This window comes from Furipterus horrens, unplaced genomic scaffold (genome assembly GCF_987537825.1).
Source record: "Furipterus horrens unplaced genomic scaffold, mFurHor1.1.pri manual_scaffold_4, whole genome shotgun sequence".
NCBI classification, from domain to species: Eukaryota; Metazoa; Chordata; class Mammalia; order Chiroptera; family Furipteridae; genus Furipterus; species Furipterus horrens.
In genome coordinates this window covers 25,564,801-25,584,757 of record NW_028327174.1, presented here as the reverse complement: position 1 = coordinate 25,584,757, position 19,957 = coordinate 25,564,801, and the positions used below count along the sequence as shown (strand labels likewise).

The 19,957-nt window shown below is 34.6% G+C and overlaps 1 protein-coding gene across 2 annotated transcripts in view; it reads left to right on the top strand.

Moving 5' to 3' along the window:
- Positions 1–19,957, top strand: part of LRP6 (LDL receptor related protein 6) — a 137,601-nt gene that overhangs the window by 78,377 nt on the left and 39,267 nt on the right. For both annotated transcript variants that reach the window (XM_090272855.1, XM_090272854.1), the window contains exons 6-8: positions 2,006–2,402; positions 3,510–3,681; positions 19,334–19,550. In XM_090272855.1, the coding sequence (XP_090128981.1) occupies positions 2,006–2,402; positions 3,510–3,681; positions 19,334–19,550 (786 nt within the window). The remainder of the gene's footprint in view (positions 1–2,005; positions 2,403–3,509; positions 3,682–19,333; positions 19,551–19,957) is intronic.

The following is a 19,957-nucleotide window of genomic DNA, read 5'->3' as shown; positions in this document are numbered from 1 at the left end:
AGTAATTAGTTTATGTGTGCCATGAGGTGAGAAAGGTTGAAAATTGCTGCTCTGTAGAGAGAAGGCATGTTGGAGAAGTATACTGATTAGGGCATTTCAAGGGACTTCTGGTTTGGGAGAATACCAGTTCTTTCTTTTTCCTCTTAATGAGAATGTTATTCTTTATTCTTACCCCTGTGGATCACCATCTGGTTCTCTAGCCACCAGCAAGACCTGGTAGGAAAATTGTTATATTTAGCAGTGGCTTCTTTATCTAACTCTGAAAAGCAGAAGCCTTTATTTCAGAGTGGGTTAGAAAGTTCCTGGCAAGGGGGTCAGGGAGTCAGAGAGATGGAATTGAGCCGGTGTACAGGATATTTGTCATTACTTGGCATTGATAAATTATCCTCATAGCTAAAGGTGAAGCTGGCTGACTCTTGTCAGACGGTTTCCATGGTAAAGAATAATTTGGTTTCAATTTAAAACAAAGGGTTTTTGTAATGTTGTTTTTTTGTTTAAAAATATGTAGCCTTGCTTTAAAACAGGTTTTTGTTTGTTTTTTTTTTTTTAGCAGTAGCGGTCTGTCTACTCTCTCACAGCATACAAATGAATTTCAGATATATATTTGACCTGTAGTAGCCTTAAGTTAACTAGTCTTGTTTTGATCACCTTGCTCAAATTAACAACTTCACTTTCTGTGACTTCTCTGTTTGCAAAGTTTTGGGCTGGCTCCTTTTGGTAGTAATAGCAGAGGCAGTGAATTTTACAATTATGCCTACTTGGTGCCTGTTGTAGCATTGAGGGCTGAATTTTCTCCAAGATAGAATTCATTTACAATTAATTCTAGATTCAGAAATGTGATGTTGAGAGCTTTACTCTTCTCAGTTTTTTCCAACTATAATTCCTGATCGATAATTGAAGTTTAATGCAAATAATTTTCCTCTGGGCTCATTTCTTTGGTTGGGTTCTTTTCACTCTTTCAGATGTCAGTTTTCTTACTATCTTTTATTAGCTTTTATAGTTAGATGACTTTTTGTTATTTACTTGAACATTACAAATCAGAACAAAAACATTGAGCTTAATATTCTCAGTCTCAGGTATGTTTTTATTGAATACTAAGTTGAGTTTAAAATATTTCATAAAGAAATCTGATTTAAAACTTGGTGAAATACAATTTTGAAAGTATTTTCCAGTGACAATAATAATAATAATTAGCTAATATTTATCGAGTACTTTTATGTTCAGTACATTCCTGAGTTCTCGCAGCAACCCTGTGAGATACAGATGAAGAAACTAGGTTTAGAGAGATGAGGCATTTTGTCTAAGTTTGTATAGCTACTTGAAGCTAGTTCTAGTAGATCTCCAACTCTTACTTTGAATCACTGTGTTAACATTTACCTGATTTCTCTCTCTCTTCTGCTATTTCCTTCTCCATAGCCTCCTTTATCCTAATTCTCTGTTGGACATTATCTTATAGTTATCTTTGTCAGAACAGCTTTACTGAGCTATAATTTACATACCATAAAATTCAGTAATTTTTAGTAAATTTACAGAGTTGTGCAATCATTGCAATCCAATTTTAGAACATCCTTATCAATCACAAAAGATCCTTGCTCTAGATTTCCTTACCTTTTTAAAAATATACTTCTTGAACAAAGGACCTATATTTTGTCTCCTTCCTCCTTTAATATTCAACTACTTAGTTTTTTAGTCATTACTTATTGTTCATTATAGCAGTAAGTAGCTGTTTTATTTCCGGGGGCTATATAATGAATGAAACGAGAGAGGCAATCAGAACTGATTTGGGGAACTCACTCATTACAGAGCTTCACTTCATAGTCAAGCTATTCCTCTGTGACTGCATTACTTTCCATTTCACCTTAAATAGACCCTTATACTCTCATACTCATTTACTTTCCAATTCCTGAAGACGTCATGCATTGTTTATTGAGAGTGGCTAAATTTTGCCTGTGGGTTTCAATTCTTATTTTTTTTTTTTCTTTCCATTTATTCCACTTTGTTTTAGGTGCCACTGAATTACTGCTTTTAGCCCGAAGGACAGACTTGAGACGCATTTCTTTGGATACACCAGACTTCACAGACATTGTTCTACAGTTAGAAGATATCCGTCATGCCATTGCTATAGATTATGATCCTGTGGAAGGCTATATCTACTGGACTGATGATGAAGTGAGGGCCATACGCCGCTCATTCATAGATGGAACTGGCAGTCAGTTTGTGGTCACCGCTCAGATTGCGCATCCTGATGGCATTGCTGTTGACTGGGTTGCCCGAAATCTTTATTGGACGGACACTGGCACTGATCGGATAGAAGTGACAAGGCTCAATGGGACCATGAGGAAGATCTTGATTTCTGAGGACTTAGAGGAACCCCGGGCTATTGTGTTAGATCCCATGGTTGGGTAAGAAGCTCCACTGATAGAAAATTTTGCCTGGTGTTTCTGTTTTCTACAGGTCCCTAAATATATTGATAGAAAACAATATGAATTATGTGTGGTTTTTAATAGATTTTTAATGACTTTCCATTTTTAGAATATAGTGATTATAATAAAGTATCAAGTTAAAAAATTGTTAGCTTTTTTCCTTGAATGTTTTGGATACTTTTTCTTTCTAAATTAAGTCTGTGCTTGCTGACTTTGGGTGTTGGCTGCAGATAGATTTTGCTGAGGTTGCATCATGACCATGAAAAATGTGGAAAGAAATTGGTTTCTTTTTTCTTCCCATAGAAGACTTAATTTCATCCCATTTTCAGTATTTCTAGAATGATGTAGTAAAAAAACAAAACAAAACAACAATAACATGTTATCTATTTCCAAATATACAAATAAATCCATTTTCAAAATTTTTGTCAGGCCATACAGCTTGACTCCCAGTCTTTTTCTTTTTCTTCTGTGCTAATACCCTGATCACAGTCGAGGGAAACAAAGATTCCTGCATATTCAACAATGTTATTTGTTAACTATGAGGTTCATTCTGAGAGCGAACATAGTGGCAAATCATTACGCTTTACTGTATACCAAAGCCTTAGGGCCACTTAAACTCCCAGGAGCTTGAAGAATCACTTAGCACTACAAGGAGAATTAGCTATTTTGGAATTCAGTTTGTAATCTGATTATTAACCTTTTTGTGTCGGAAATGACAAACCAGTAAGAAAAAGAGAGGGTTGTTCATGTGACAAACCAGTAAGAAAAAGAGAGGATTTTTCATATGAAGGAGCGCAAAATATTTTGAAAAAACATAACTAAAAATGAAATCTCATTATTGGAAGGCATTTTTTTTTCTCAATAGTAGAAAGCACTATTTGGTCTAAAAATTTCCTGCAAGCTTATACACTGCTATTAAAAATATCTTAAACATACTCTTGGTATGTTTAAGTGTTGTTGTTTTATTCCCTTCTATGATGTTAATTGATGATACCAGTGTGATATGAGGGGTGGACTTCACCTTTAGGGTATCTGAAGGCTACATTTATTATCTGTTTTTAGCTCATTTTCTGTATACTTCTATAGGTACATGTATTGGACTGACTGGGGAGAAATCCCGAAAATTGAGCGAGCAGCTCTGGATGGTTCTGACCGAGTAGTGTTGGTTAACACCTCTCTTGGTTGGCCAAATGGTTTAGCCTTGGATTATGATGAAAGCAAAATATACTGGGGAGATGCCAAAACAGACAAAATTGAGGTTTGTTTCTTGCTTTTTAATTTTAAAACTAGTTTTATAATGGTTTTGAGTTGATGGTAATTTGATGCAAATATTTTTGTCTCTTGTCTAGGGTTCTAGAGGTGTCTTTTACAGAAACTTTACTCAACTTTCAGGATTCTAGGAATTATGTATATCCTTGCACCTAACCCTAGGATTTCTGAGTTATACTTGCAATGAGAAATAGGTATTCATCTCTTTTTAGTCTTAAAAGCTTACGTGAATGATTTTCTTCATTATGGGTAAAAGCCACTGCCTGAATTTCCTAGGGGCAGTTTCTGCTCAAATCAAATATTATATAAGATCTATACTGGAAAAGCTGGTAGTCATGTCAGGAAAACAAAGCCCATGTGTGTATAGCTTTTTTGCTGTTATTGGTTTTGGGGGAAGGTGGTGGCATATATTAAGTATTAAGATCATTACATGCAGACACTTTTTAGATTGATCATGAGCTGTGTGAGGAGAAAGATTAATGAATCAAAACTTGGAAAAAAAATATTTACCAAATGGTAGAATTAAGTTGTGGCAATCAGAATAGAATTATGGTGGAAACAACCAGTGGTGAATATTTTATCACAGTATTTTGTAAATGGTTTATATCCTTAATATTGAGCATGAAGCCCAAATTCCACAACTTTGAATTAAGCTGTGCTACAAGTCTTAAGGACCTCATATTTAAAACAGAGTTTCAAATACACTATTCCTTGGGGGAATGCATGACTTTTATATAAGGAATGACTTTGAATGGCTCTTCAAAGCCACAGCATATATCTCCTAGTGCATAGATAATTTGGGATCTAGAGCAGTTATTTCAGAAAGGTATTCTTAGGAGTTCCAGGGACTCTTGAGGGAATAATGAATTAAGGGGCCTCCCTTTCAGAATGGAAACTTGGAACAGAAAAAGCCCATCAGTATTCCCACCAGGCTCAAACACTGAAAAATGCATCTTTCATTCTTGCAGCTGGTTTCCATTAATAGAAAATTTTGCATAGACTTGACTATATAAATTTTCTCCTTGTTAGTGTTTTACTGCCCCCCCCCCCCTTAAATCCAAGTTAGTGTTTGAATCTTTAACAGCTGGAGCTCAGTGCTAATGAGACAAAGGTTATGGGTTCACTTTTCAGACAGGCTATTAGCTTCACTTGGGTTGGCTTGAATACAAATTGCCCACCCATTCCCAACCTTTTCACAAATGTGTATTGTTGATCAGCTGTGGACTCTCTATGAGTGTATAGGTGTTACTACTCTTAGAAAAACAGTTTAAAGCGTATGTATTCAAGAAGAATGTCTGTACATAAGGGAAGAGAACATAATAGTAGGGGAGAGTACTTGATTTCTTATTTTGTAGGGATTTTTAAAATTACATACTTGGTCTTACTTTTTTTAGCTTATTTTGACTGATTGGTTAGACTGCAAATGTTTCTTACTTGGAATTTTTCAAGTCTTATTTTTCCCATTTCAGGTTACTTTTGTTTTTATTTTAAAAAGATTTTATTTCTTTTTAGAGAGAGAGGGGAAGGGAGGGAGAAAGAGAGGGAGAGAAACATGGACGTGAGAAAGAAACATCAATCAGTTGCCTTTCTTAGGCACCCTGACTTGGCCGCCCAACCTGCAACCTGGACATGTGCCCTGAACAGAAATCGAACCAGCAATCTTTCGCTTTGCAGGATGACGCCCAACCAGCTAAGCCACACCAGTCAGGGCTCAGGTCACTTCTAGCACTTTAGATATAGACGTTTACTTAAAATCACAAGTAGTTCCAGAGGGATTCATAATAGAGAAGTGAGAATTTGTGGTGGTTCTGAGTAATAGTGTTTAAGAACAAAATGAACACATATTATATAACAATATGTAAATAATGATGATTAAACAGGATTTATTTTCAGTTTGCTGTGAGTCCCCTGGATCTTTAAATGAGTATTCATCCTGGCTTCTTCGTTCTGTCTTCCTTTGCTATGCATGTTTAGATAGTGGTGTCATGTGCTCCCTAACTTCCATCTTTCCTTCTTCCCTGAGTGGTACCAGCATTTCTAAACCTGCTCTTCAGATCTGTTTCTCTTCTTCCACGTTTGCTGGAACACAGCTGCTGACGGTCTTTGTTCTCTTTTTGATAGATTATTTGGGGTTAATGATACATCTACTTCCACCAAATAATACACACACACCCCTCACCTTGTTTTTTCTCCTGGAGATTCTGATGAAATTTCCCTAACTGAGCTTCAGTGTTTTTGTCATTTTCTTTTCCCAGACACAACCAGGAAATAAAGAGAGCTGGGATTGTTATTTGTTCCCTTCTTTAAGTATAATGATGTGTAAAATAGCTGATATATGGGAAACTGAAGAAAGAGCACAGTTTGTCTTTAAATTAATCTTACGTAATTGGGAGAGAAAAACTGTTAGTTTCCCTTTCTGAGACTAGTAGCCACCACAGGCTTTTTATCTTGCTTTAATTAATAGTAGGTAGATTATAATGAACTTGAAAACTTTTGGACAGATACGTAATTTTAAAAATGCTTCTATGTCCAAGAACATTATTTGTTAGCCTTTTGTTACATAGCACCTGATCCTAGTCTCGGTCACATGCTCTCTTCTGGTTCCTCCCCTTTAAGAAAGCTTCCCAGCTTTTGTTAGGCCCAAGAATGAAAGTTGCTTTTTTTCCCGGGACTCTAAAAAAATTTCAAAGTATGGATTAAATAGCCCTGTTCTTGAAAACTTAAAAGAGTTTACTTGGGATCAAACTGCCCATTATGTGTTTATAGTACATATGGGAAGAAAATACAGTTATTTGGTAAACATACGTAGCAATGTAAGGCATAGTAAATTCTTGTGTTTTGAGTGGATCTTATGGGAAAAGCTCAGAATGTTCATTTGCTATTTGCCCCCTCAGTGGAGATTCCTTAGTTCTGATTTGAGGTTTATAACCATCTTCTGCAGAGGGGGATGGGACACAGGGAATTGCTAATGATATAAAATTTTTCAAAAAGATAGTCATAATATTGGCCTGTGCTTTAATATAAGGATGAGTCTGTGAGAGGGTATGTGTGATTTTCTTACTTGTCAGCCGATAGTGACCACTTACCTGTAGGTGTTAGTTAAAAGATACATACATGCTGGTACTTGTTTATGTTGCTTCTTCATTATGCTGTTACCATTTAATTGGCTTTTATGAACAAGCTTCTGGTTTACTTGTCTGCACTAGACTCCCCACCCCCTGTCCTGCCCAAGTGTTAATGTAGTATTCTGGGGCTTCCTGATAATAAATACTAAAGCATTAGCCTTTATTTCTGCTTTGTAAGACCTTGCAGTAGACAGAAACACATTGTATCTTAACAACATTCTCATTTTTCTTGGTCAGGTTTCACTGCCAAAAACATCTGTTGCATTGAGGGCCTGCAATACTGCTTACCGATAGCAAAGACATACCATTGATAATTTATAAGTTTAAAGCTTTTTCTTGCCATTTTATAAAGTTAAGGATGTACTGTTGGCTTGTATTTTGGGGGGATGCTTTTCTCATTACATCCCAATTTAACTGATTGGCAGAATTAATGTGTTCTGAGTTACTGGTTTTATTGAAAATAATGGTGTCATAACTAAATTTTTCTTACAGTTTGTTTCTCATTATATGCTTTCTAGTTCACCCCCCCCTTTTGTTGCTGTGCTTTTGCTGACAAATGCAGCAACATGTAGTAGTATAGGTAAAAAAAGATTTTTCTTGTCTACCTTAAGGTCATGTAGATTTGGTTTGAATCTCTTTTTATTGTAAATTTTCCTACTTTGGAGAATACAGTGTCCATAGTAGTTTTGTTCAGATCTAATTATACTTGGCACAACTTTGTTGGGAAACAGAAATGGAGATTATTAGAACCTTGAGTACCAAGAAATTTTGAATAAAGAGGGTATTATTGTGTAGGATATGTGCTGAAAACTTGGCATTTGGTGAATGTTCTTTTTCATGTTCTAATGCTGAAATTGCAGGGCTACATTTTCCTCTCATGACAACTTCCTCTATTTTATCAATACCCTAATAAGGAAATTTGTTTCTCAAGTGTTCATATTTCTTTTTAAAGTAATTTCTTTGTCTGGCATCTTTAGCCAGTGTATTGTGAAAGTCTGTTAAAACATACAAGGACCCATTTATGATGATTCTTCTATTGTTTGTTTCTAAGATTACTTCCTCCTTAAGAATTTATAATAATGTAATTGTCTGTTGAGATAAAGCTTTTCTGATAACAGGTACTACCAAGTACTTTCTTTTGAATCTTTGCTAAATTATAACTTTCAGTGTTCCTTAAAATAGATTATATTATAGTTTCAGTTTTAGATACTCAAGTTAATGAACTTAAATGCTTGAATCGTTGTCCATTCTTACTACTTTACCACACTAAATCTATGTATGTAAATATATATTTTCCCCCACATCTTCTTGACATACAATAAAAGAAGAATGATATTGATAAATTCCCATCATTAGATTCCTCAGCTCAACAGAATACCTGAATTTTGGGCTTGTGTTCATTGAGTTATAAACATGTTACTGCCCTGTTATATCGCCTTGCATCTGTTGGGGTATATCTTATGATAATATATTTTTTAAACTCCTATTTGAAAGTTACCTGTTCATGTACAATTCTAGCAACATTAGGTTGTTATAATCTGCAGCAGCCAAAGTAGTACATCATCCTATTATATGCCGACTCATTATCCACTTGACTTTGGCTCTAAAAAATGATTGCATGTATATAATGAGAGGACCATCCTTGATGGTAGGTGTCATCATGCTTTTCTGAACTGCCACAGCAAACCCCAGTGCCTCACCAATGAAGATGCTTTGCCTCACTTAGGAGTTAGTATGGTTTTATCTATGTAAATTAGAATAATCTGACGCATGTTGGTGCTTTTTTAGAAACCAAGTTCGAACTTGCTCTTGGATTTTCTTTTTTTTATGTTCTGCTTTTAAACTTTTTCTTCTCATGTTTTAGTATAAAACCATGTGTGCAGGTATTTTAAATTTCAGTCTGAAATGTTTAGAGCTGTTGTTTGAATCTTGCCAAACTTCTAAATGTTTTTTTTTTTATTATTGGAGTCCATGTAAAACATTACTTTTCAGGAGGTTATTTCTCGATAGGTGGAAAACTATTATACTTTTAAAGGAGTCACAGAGATTTAATTGTGTTTTTAGAAGCATTGGAAAGGGTAAGCAATCAGAAAATGGTAAGGACCAGAGTTTTGGGACTTCATGGTAAGGAATCTGCAAAACATTGAGGCAGTTAACAGTAACAGGTATTTTAACTCTTTGTTTCAATTTAAAGTTATCCCAGCTATTTAAAGATTCCGTGTAATAGTCATTCCTATAGTTATCCATAATGAGCAAAGAATTCTCTTTCAATTTTTTTCCATTTTAAATATAGTTTACAATTAAAAAATTTAGACCTTCTTATAATCTTAGCATGTAAGCCCTGTCATTTTGTTGTTGTTGAACTCGGCTAGGTTTTCCAAACTTCATTTATTATACTATGATTTGGGTTTGTTTTCTTGTTAGATTTGATCTGAAATAACAATCTCAGAGAAGGATTAGAATTGTTTTTATTTTTATTGTACTGAAATTTTCTATAGACTGGTGTTTGTTTCGTGTTTCATTTATAATTTTGAGCTTCTGAAATCTGCTAAGACTTTGTAAGTAGGAATGAAATTAGAGGCTTTATGCAATTAATATAGCCCCTATTCATAGGTTTTTTGTTGTTATTGTTCATTTATTTTTATTTTGGATTAACAAATGACTTGGCTTTTTATTTGGTTGAAAATTATAATATTGATTTTGTGTGTCAGTTACAATGTTATTCCTCAAATATGTCAAAAAACCCTTCTGTGCCATAATAGATCTACAGATCAATAAGTCAACAATGTTTTATAGATTTTCAAAGTATTGTCTTTGAGTAAAATAAAGCTGTTTTCAGGTTTTATCAAATTAGCTATGGTTTCTAGATAGTATATCATATAGTCATACAAACATTTTTTTCCTTCCAGCCAGGTTTCTCTTAAAATTCAGCGGTGCTTGGTGCTCTTTGCTTAGTTAGCATCTTTTGTTTGCTCAAAGTCATGTAGCTTTCTATCTAGGAAGGAAGGGAATTCAAATTTCCTGATTCCTAACACAGTACTTTTCATGTTGTGCTCTGATGCCTCTTTTTTTATACTTACTCATTTTGAAATAATTTCAGACGTACAAAAAAACTTACAAGAATAATCTTTCACCCAGCTTCATTTTACATACTCACGGAACAGTTATCATCATCAGGACATTAACAATGACACCATTTCCATTACGTATTCCTATTATATTTATTTATTTATTTATAAAGGTTTTATTTATTTTCTTTTTAGAAAGAGGGGAAGGGAGGAAGAAAGAGAGGGAGAGAAATATCAATGTGTGGGGACCTCGCCCACAACCCAGACATGTGCCTTAACTGGGAATTGAACAAGCAACCCTTGGTTCTCAGGCTGGTGCCCAATTCACTGAGCCACACCAGCCAGGGCCTATTATATTTATTAATTGGAATTCTCCTGTAAGAAAGAGCTATTCCGTCACCTCTGTTTACTCAGTTATCAGTGTGGACTCATGGATATTTATTTTATTCTATCACTTGTATCCATTGTTATCATTATATTGTTGTAAAAATTGTCCCAGAATCGTCATTAAATGCACCTTCAAGTTGATTCTTGTGTCTTTTTCGCATGCTTTTCATCTTTATTCTTTTTTAAATTGTGGTAAAAAACACATAACATAGAACATATCCTCTTAACCATTTTTAAGTGTTAATTATATGGCCATTATTGTGTAACAAGATCTCTAGAACTTTCTTCTCTTGTAAAACTAAAACTATGCCAATTGAACAACTCTTCCCCACCCCCTCTCCCACTAACAACCACCATTTTACTTTCTGTTGCTGAGAGTTTGAATATAGATGCTTCAGATAAGTAGAATCATGCAATAGTGTCTTTCTGTGACTGGCTTATTTCACTCAGCATAATGTCCTCATGGTTCATCTGTGTTGTAGCATATAACAGGACTTCTGTCTTTTTAAAGGCAGAATAATATTCCGTTATATATACACCACGTTTTCTTTAACTGTTCTTCTGTCTGCGAACATTTAGATTGGTTCCACCTCTTGGTTATTGTGAATAATGCTACAGTGAATGAACATGGGTGTGCAAATATCTCTTGAGATCCCTTTTTCACATTTTTTGGAAGTATATCTGGTAGTGGGATTGCTGGTTAATACGGTGATTCTATTTTTAATTTTTCAAGGAGCTCCTATTATGTTTGAAGCAGTTTCTGAAACAACAATATCTTCCAGCTTTATGTTATTTTCCTTGCCTCAGTTTTGGAATCAGCTGCTGCTCCAAGGGGCTGTGCATGGTGCTTTTTAATGAAGGAATAGTATTTATAAACCAATATCTGGGCATAAGGCATGCTCATTGGCACTGGAGTAATTTACCTTTTAATATTAAGGTGTTACAATTGACTTTTTTTTTTTCTACTCAGAGGCCAAATAGGATTTATTTTAGCTATACATGAAAAGAATGAGAGAAAGGGGTTAGTTTTCCCTTGTTAACATGCCCATGTTTTCCCATTACGTTTTATTGAAGGCTCCAGGATAGCGGGGCTCTCAGAAATGTCTCGCAAAGCTACTCAGTATGATTAACTAAGGTGGCGTTGCTGTTAATTTAAAGATGCCTTCTTCTGAAAATAATCTGTTCTCAAGTTTATAGTTTTCCTGAGTAAGTTGGGTTTTAGAAAGTTTTGGTCACAATAGCAATTCTTAGCTCTTATCTGTAAAAGGACACAGTAACTTCAAATGTTTAATATTCTGAGCATGACTTCTTGAAAAAATATAAAACAACCTAGTGTAATTATGATACTTTCCCTTCATATTAAAAATCACTTGTATTTACTCAGGTGTAATATGTCTGGAACTGTGTTAAAAGGCTTTAGATGCAGCATTGTAATTGCCCCTACCCTTCTCTAAAACAGGTGCATGCCACCCCTTTATTTCCCTTATTGCGTCCAAAGCGTTTGTCTTTACTTGTCACCCCAGTGAGATGCTGCATGATTGAAGTGTTATTTCCATAGATGTTCTATTTTTAAGTACCTTTCTGTGAAATTATATTTTATGTCCTATGACGTCTGTCAGTCAGCCCCAATGATATCTGTTTGTCTCTCATATATACTTCCAGTTCACTACTTGTTTTGGACATTGCCTAGAACATTAGAAGAGAAATGGTTCCTTGTGAGCATAATTTTGGTCTCTCTTTTGTAACTTGCAGTTCATTGTATGGTGGGTAGCTGGTTGTCCTCTTGTCATCTATTTCTTGAACGTGTCTAGTCAAGTAAAGTTGCATAGCAGCAACTTTGGTTGTAGACTGGCTGCATTCCAAGATTTCATGGGTAATCCTGTCTTGACATTTAATGAACTGACGAAACTGCTCCCAAAACCGGATGTGATGTTTATAGAAGGTTTGCTCTTACCTCCTCTCCGTGGAGATAATGTTCTGGTTAACCCACATCTGTTTCCTCTTGTAGCCCACATTCTCAGTGTGGTTTGGGAATATTTGAGAATACCTCAGAATGTTAAATCTATACCGCAGTGTGGTTGAAGCAGCTGAAACTGCTGGAGGCCCTGGTACAGATTTGGAGGAAGATTTTAGAGGTGACAGAAGCCTAATTTCAGTTTTAACTAATTAAACCACTCTGAGGTAATAGAGTGAAGCACACCCTCAACAGGTGCCAGAAGATTTAAGTAGTGTTGGCTCAACTATTAAAGCATAAGGGTGATCTTTGGGAATCGCCTGAAATGGTTCACTTGTTCTGGGTTCGGAATATACAAGCAAGCTTTTACCAGGAGTTGTTATTTTAAACAAAAGGTTTAAAAGCATATTTACAAGCCTAGTAACCTGTCCAAAACTGTTCCTGGTTGGGGATGAGAAATGTAATAGTGATTTTCTCTGAGACTGAGCAGCATTTTCTGGTTTTACTATATTGCTTCTGCCCAATAGAAGGAGGCTGAATGGTTGGTAGAAGAGAAATATTTAGGGGAGAATCCAATTTTCTAATAAAAGTGTGAACTTTGCACAAATAATTAAATAAAAGAGGTTTTCAGAAAGTAAGCATTGGACTCAGGAAAATATATAGTTCTTTAGATGTAAGGTCTCACAATCAGATTTTATTTTGAGCTGTTGCTGATCCCTTAATCTCTTCAGAGGATTCTTATAAGTGCTTTCCACATATCAATGACAAAAATAATAACATTTATTAATAATGGCTCTTCACCCCTCCTCCCTCTTTCCAAACCCCTCCTCCCTTGGACTTGCTTTTTATTTTTCCTCCATTCTTTTTTTTTTTTGATTATGGATAATTTCACACATATAATAAAACAAAGTAGAGATTCTTATGAACCACCCACCTTCACCATTATAAGTACATGGTCAATCTAGAATGGTCTGAAGGGGAGCACCAACGAGATGACAGATAAGGATTCTCTTATTAACATAACTGTGGTTTTAATACTCCTGATATTCCTAAAAGAAATGAAAGAAGCAAACCTTTGTCTTTGCCCTTATAAATTTCAGATAGTGTTTTGAAATGCAAATTTGATAAAAGATATAAAGAGGTGGAGTCTTATTAAATTTTTTCATCAGAAATTGTTTTTTGAAGGAATTTTATCCATATTAGAATTAGGTATAGTATAGCTGAGGAGAAAGGAAAGACCAAATGAAAGACATTTGTTTATGGGTCTACTAAGCCTGATGGGTCTATGGCAACCCTGAAAGTGGCAGGTGTGAGAGGGGACAGAGATCTAATCTAAAAAGGAGTAAATTAATTTTGTTGTAGTTTGTATAGTCACCACCATGAAATTCCAATCCTGCGTAGTCGTTATGGTAGCTGGTAGCCGCATATGGCAATGGAACACGTAAAATGTGGTTATTCTGATTTGAGATGCTTGAAGTGTAAAATACATACTAAGAACACCTAGTAAGAAAAAATGAGTAAGTAAAATCTCATGAATAAAATTTAAAAATATAGTGAAATAAAAATGTTTTGGATATACTGGATTTGATAAAATATTATTAAAATTAATTTTACCTGTTCCTTTTAACTTTTTAAATTAGGCTACCAGAAAGTTTAAAATTATACACACACACACGACTCACATTTGTGGCTGATATTATATTTCTCTGGGCAGCACTGTTCTCAGCCCTGATGTAAAAACTACAACAGACAAGAATAGGAAGAGTGGGAATTAATGGAAACAATGTGCTTACAAAATTAATTTAAAAATTCCTTAGTACATCTTAATTACATTGTTTAATTTGAAATAGATGTGATATATCTAGCTTTGTGTGGGTTTTATTTATGCCCCTACCCCTGACACACTCACCCCCAAAAGACTTATATTTTGCGTAAAGTGAGCGAACTGGAATAGCTGGAAGGGACTAATGCCCTAGTGGGTAAAGCTACAAAATCTTTACTTGTGGCTTTTAGGGAACTGTGTTTAAGTTCCTGGCCGTTGTACTATTCTAAAGATCTTCTTAAGATCTTCATTATCACTTTTTTTTCTTCCAGATGTTGCTAAAGAGTTACTAGGTCCTTTGCTCTTTTCTTTTCTTTTTTTCTTCCCAGAGACCCTTACTTGCACTTAGCATAGCATTAACTGATCCAAACCCTAGTTTTGTCAAGGGACTGAGGGAAAGATCAGCCAAGTGTTCCTGATGTACAGTTATCTTTGTGCAGTTCTGAAATCCAAAAAACTTTCAAAGCCAAAAATGACTTTTGTCAATTCAGTTGGTGGTGAACCTGACCTGAAGACTATTTGTAGTCTTTATTTATCTCTGTTTGTAGAAATATTTATATGTTGGCAGTGAAGTGCTGCCCTGGACCCAGGTAGAGGTGATATGCTATGTCCATTGTGTTAACCTTTCTAAATATATATATGTATATATTTTTTAAAATCTGAATTCTGAAATGCACCTGGCCCCTAAGACTTTTAGTTAAGGGATTTTGGACTTATCTTACCATTTCACAGGAATTGAAAATATTTTATTAACCATAATACTATATTTATGATACTTACTTTTAGTACAGTCTGAACACAGTGACAGAGGTAAATGAGGTCTTCCTGAAATATAGCTTTGTTATGTCATGCTTCTTAAAGTGCTTTCAGAAGTTTCTTGTTTTCTATAATTCTCCTTATCCTGGAACTTCATACCTACCACAGGGTGGTATCCGCCTGGTGCCATCTTCTTGAAGTTCCTTTTGTATTCTTTCTGCCTCAAAGAATTTCTTTTAGAGTCAACCAAAGCATTCCTAACTCGGTGTGTTAACAGTCCTTACTTCTCTTATTGTGAAAAATCCTTTTCTCTTTCTCTTTGTCCGAAGTCTTCTAATTCTTCGAGGTAGATTTGAAGTTTCTCCTGATTAGCTATAGGACAGAGAAGGGTATATGTTTGTGTATGGTTTTAATGTAAATACAGTTTATCTCTACAACTAGACTGTAACTTCTAAGCTAGAGGAGGTCCTGTTCATAAATTTCTTAGAATGCATTCATAATGTCTTTCATGGTGATTTGCATTTATTAGATATGTTTAGTAATGTTGTTTGGTTTTGATATGGAGTGGAAAGAGGGTCTGGTAGAGCAGCAGAAGCATGCTCTGATCAAATTGTCAAACTGTTCCTTTTTATTTATTAACTGTTTTAGTTACTGTACACTTAAATAGCGTAAGCAAGCAGTAAAAATGGGGGTTGGAAATGGGAATAAGGCCTGTAGTTTTCCACTAATTGCCAGAAAATAGAAGGGTCTGTATTGCTTTTATTCTTCAGTTTAAAAGTGTGTGGTTATTTTATTTTATTTCCACATATTCTTGTATATTTATGTATTTTTATTTTGAAGCACTGTATCATAAATTAATCAAATATAGCCATTTAAATATAGCTATTTACTTTTAAGGACTGAAGCATTTCAGTAAAATAATTTCAAAGGGTGAGAACCAGCAACACATCTGATACTGTGCTGTATATTTCTTTAATCTTTAAATCAGTTCTATTTTGCATGTGAGAAACTGGCTAAAGATACCCAATGAGTGATAGAGCTTCTATCTGAAGTCCAAATCTGTTTAATTCGGTCAGAGTATTAGCAAACAATTTTGCTAATCATGAGATTTTTTTTTTTAGAGCAGAATGAAGGATAACTGCTAAGTAGAAGATGTTTAATTATGTAAACTAAAAGGACCTTTTGGAATTGTGCTTTTGTTATTTTTCTCACTGTGATTTTCAGTTTCATTTTTTGCTCATTATCCAAAGTCATATTTAATTGGCTGTGTTTTGTTTATGTTGTTCATTTATCAAGATGAACTAACAAAAATGTTTCAGGATGACATAGCTAAAAGAGAAGAGTTGGTTGATCCTGTAATATTTTTGAAGTAGAAACTTATATTTTATTTTTAAAAAGAAGTTGATTTTTAGGCATCTAATTCAGTATTAGGCATATAGATCAGCAAATTTTAATAGGAAGGCCAGCATTTGGGCAAAGTTATTACTAAATGTAAAATAATGCATATTGATTGATTTAAGGTAATACTAAGAATAAAATTAAATTAGATACATTTTAAATACCATATAAGATTTTAAGAAAATAGTGCTTTAGGGTTTTATAATATGGAATATTTAGCACTCAGTGTTTGTTGCTCTCTGATAGGATGATGAACCCCACTAAATGGAGAACAGGTTCACTGTTAAGGATAGGCCCTTTTAGATGAGGTAGCAGTATCTTTTCTGGGAGACGGTAGTTCTGCAGTAGCAACCGATGAGACCTTAGATTACAACTTTACACATTTATAATTTTTCTACTTAAGGTAATAGCAGAAGCCATAAGACTCGATGGGCTCTTTTGAAAGGTGTTTACAGACAGAGAAGAGCTCAAGAATCTTGGGAAATATCCACCCAAATTTGAAAACGGAAGGAGGAACCAGTGAAATGAAGAGATACAAAGCAGACCTAGCTATAGAAAAAGAAATAAAATATTGTGCCATGAAAACCAAGTGTAGAGTTTTAGTGGGTGGTTGAGATTGTCAAATGTTAAAATGAGGCAAAGGAGCCCAAGAACTGAGAAAAACAGGAAAACAGTCATTGACTTTCAGTAGAGTTATTTAACCCGAGGCGTGAATTAGAAGCCATTTGTAGGGAGGCAAGAGGACAAATGGTAAAAGGTAGAAGCAGCTGTTAGAGATCATATTCAAAGAATGTGGCAATTAAAACAGAATCATTAAACTTTTAAACAGTCTCTTCATAAAATGGGGGAATTGTGTTGTGCTAAAGACAGAAAAGAAGGACCTTATGGAGAAGGAGAAATTGAAGATCCTGGAAAGGAAGGAAATAGTATTGGGAGAAAGTTCTTGTAAAGGGGAGAGAGGAAGATATTAAAGTCAGGAGATAATCTCCATATTAGGATAGAGAGGCAAAAGTATAGCGTTTTCAAAATAAACTTTCTCTACTAAAATAGACGTTTCTAAATTATATGTCTAATGAAGGAAAGATTTTTCACCCTGATTAAAGCTTCCAGGCAGTGATAGAATGGGACCAGAAATTTCTTCTCAGAGCACTTCCATTAGAAGGGATCAGGAATGTATCCCTTCTCCAAAAGTAGGCAGTAGAATGCACTTTGCGTGGATTTAAAATTTGAGCAAGAATGCCTTTCATTCATTCAAATGACTGAGCTGCAGGATATGAGGATTAGAACTGTTACAGAAATTTTCATTTCCATTTTTAGGAAGGTTTCTTGAGTGTCTTAGGAAGCCTATCTCGTTTTAAAAATTATTTAACAAATATTTATTGAGTTCTTTGCCTGGCTCTTTAACAGCTGTGGAAGGCACATAAATGGATGAATTAAGATTCCTGGTATGCTAGAGCTCACATTTTAATTATATATGTAAATAAGTAATCTACCCTTTTCTCTGCTTAGTCCTTTTAAACGCCAAATTAATTTTAAGATGTACCATAAACAGCCCTGACTGGTGTCGCTCCGTTGTTTGGGTGTCGTCCCACAAACTCAAAGGTCGTGGGTTTGATTCCGATCAGGGCCCATGCCTGGGTTGCAGGCCAGGTCCCAGCCAGGGGCCATGTGAAAGGCAACCGATCAATGCTTTTCTTGCACATCTATGTTTCTCTCCATCTCTTTTCTCCCTCTCTTTCGCTCTCTCTAAAAATAAATAAATAAATAAAATTTTAAAAAGTTATAGCATAGACATTGTAAAATATGTCCAGGAATGATCTATAGCAAGAAAATATAAATGTAAAAAAATTAAAGCTCATATCTCAAATTAAGAGAAATTATTAACTTTAAACAATATTTAATGTAGTAGTTGGATTAGTACTTAGTTCTTTTTATGTTTATGACTTTTAAAAAGCATTTTATTTAAATACAGATTTATACAGTTGGCTTAATAGAAGTTTTTCTGTATCTGATATGAATAGATAAACATTCAGCTAATCCAATTTCTCTTTCATCAGATATCAGATATTTATTGATATTCGCAAGTGAAGCTACAAGGATATGGCACAGTTTTTTGCTTGCTCAAGTTTTAAGTATTTTGTCTGTTTCTAAGATTTGGCTGTTCTTAGAACTTCAGCAGGTGTTCTAAAACTTTTAGAGAAGAGAGACGAAGAACATCTGGTTGTCATTCCATCTAGGCAATCACAGTATTGGCTTACATGGAATCTTTCTTACTAATTGTATGGGTAAAAAATTAATACTGAAGATTGCACATAAGATTGTATTTGATATTTTCTGTAGAAAGGTCAAGGGGCAGATATTGATTACATGTACATGTTTCTAGCACCAGAATAACATTTCTGAAGTCTAATTTTCCTGGCACAAGGTCATTTTAAATAGTAGAAATGGTCTCAGGGACTTACAAAGTTTGTGCTTTCAAACTTACTCCATCTTTTAGAAAAGAAGATGCTGCTGTAATGTCAGAGACACCTTGGTCACTTCTACGGAAATTGCTAATGTTTATGAGACTGTCAGAATGAATTTAATAATGTTAATTTTAAGTAAAAACAATGAAGTAAAAATATATACCAAGTGAAGGAGTCCTAAAAAATACTTCAGTTCTGCTCACAAGCTCTGTGACCTTACATGAATCTGTTTTATTAGATGGAAAAAAAAGGCAAAATTAAATTTATAAATCATGTTATAAAATAAATATGCAATGAAACAATATATGTGAAGGTACATTATAATTTGAAAACAAATGTACAAGCAAACTTAAGGTGATAATATTGTATTTTAACTTTTACATAGTCATTTAATAGAAGAGACTTGTACAAAAGCTAATATTGCCAAATATTTTAGAAGGAAACGTAATATGAGGTTGGAGAAATAGAGATAAAATATGAGCTTATATTGAATATTTGAAATCATCCTCATTAAATCAGCATTTTGTCATTTTGTGAAAGCATTGTAATAGGGATAAATAAGTTCATACTTTTCAATTTTGATGTAAGTGGCTGTTGTATTTGTCATTTTTACATACATTTGAAGAATAAATATACGTCATTTTCTCTTTAAACTTAAACTTGAAGGTTATGAATACCGATGGCACTGGGAGACGAGTGCTAGTGGAAGATAAAATTCCTCACATATTTGGGTTTACTTTGTTGGGTGACTATGTTTACTGGACTGACTGGCAGAGGCGGAGCATTGAAAGAGTGCACAAACGAAGTGCAGAGCGAGAAATCATCATAGATCAGCTGCCTGACCTCATGGGGCTAAAGGCCACAAATGTTCATCGAATCATTGGTAAGTAAATCCAAATTCTCTTAGAGGTGGAAGCCATGAATGAGGAAAGATGGATATAGGCAGCATTTTATAAAGTAGCATTTTAAATTGTTGATGTTTTGAAGAAGTATAGAATTCATCTGGTAACTTTTTGTTTTTTTAAACCAGAAATGGGTCATTTAAATGTTGGCTTACCACTCTGGACACATAATTTGAATTGAAGGGACAAACACACACACACACACACACACACACACTGCTTCTTCAAAACAATCCAGTCATATTGCATGAATAATGTAGCTTATTTTAAAGCTTACTGGGAGTACAGTGAAAAATATTTTGCCATACTTTTAATTCACAATTGATTAGCAAGGGAGTTTTGAACTGCTCCATTTCCAGCCTTGGCCAGTTCACCCTTCCTTAGACCC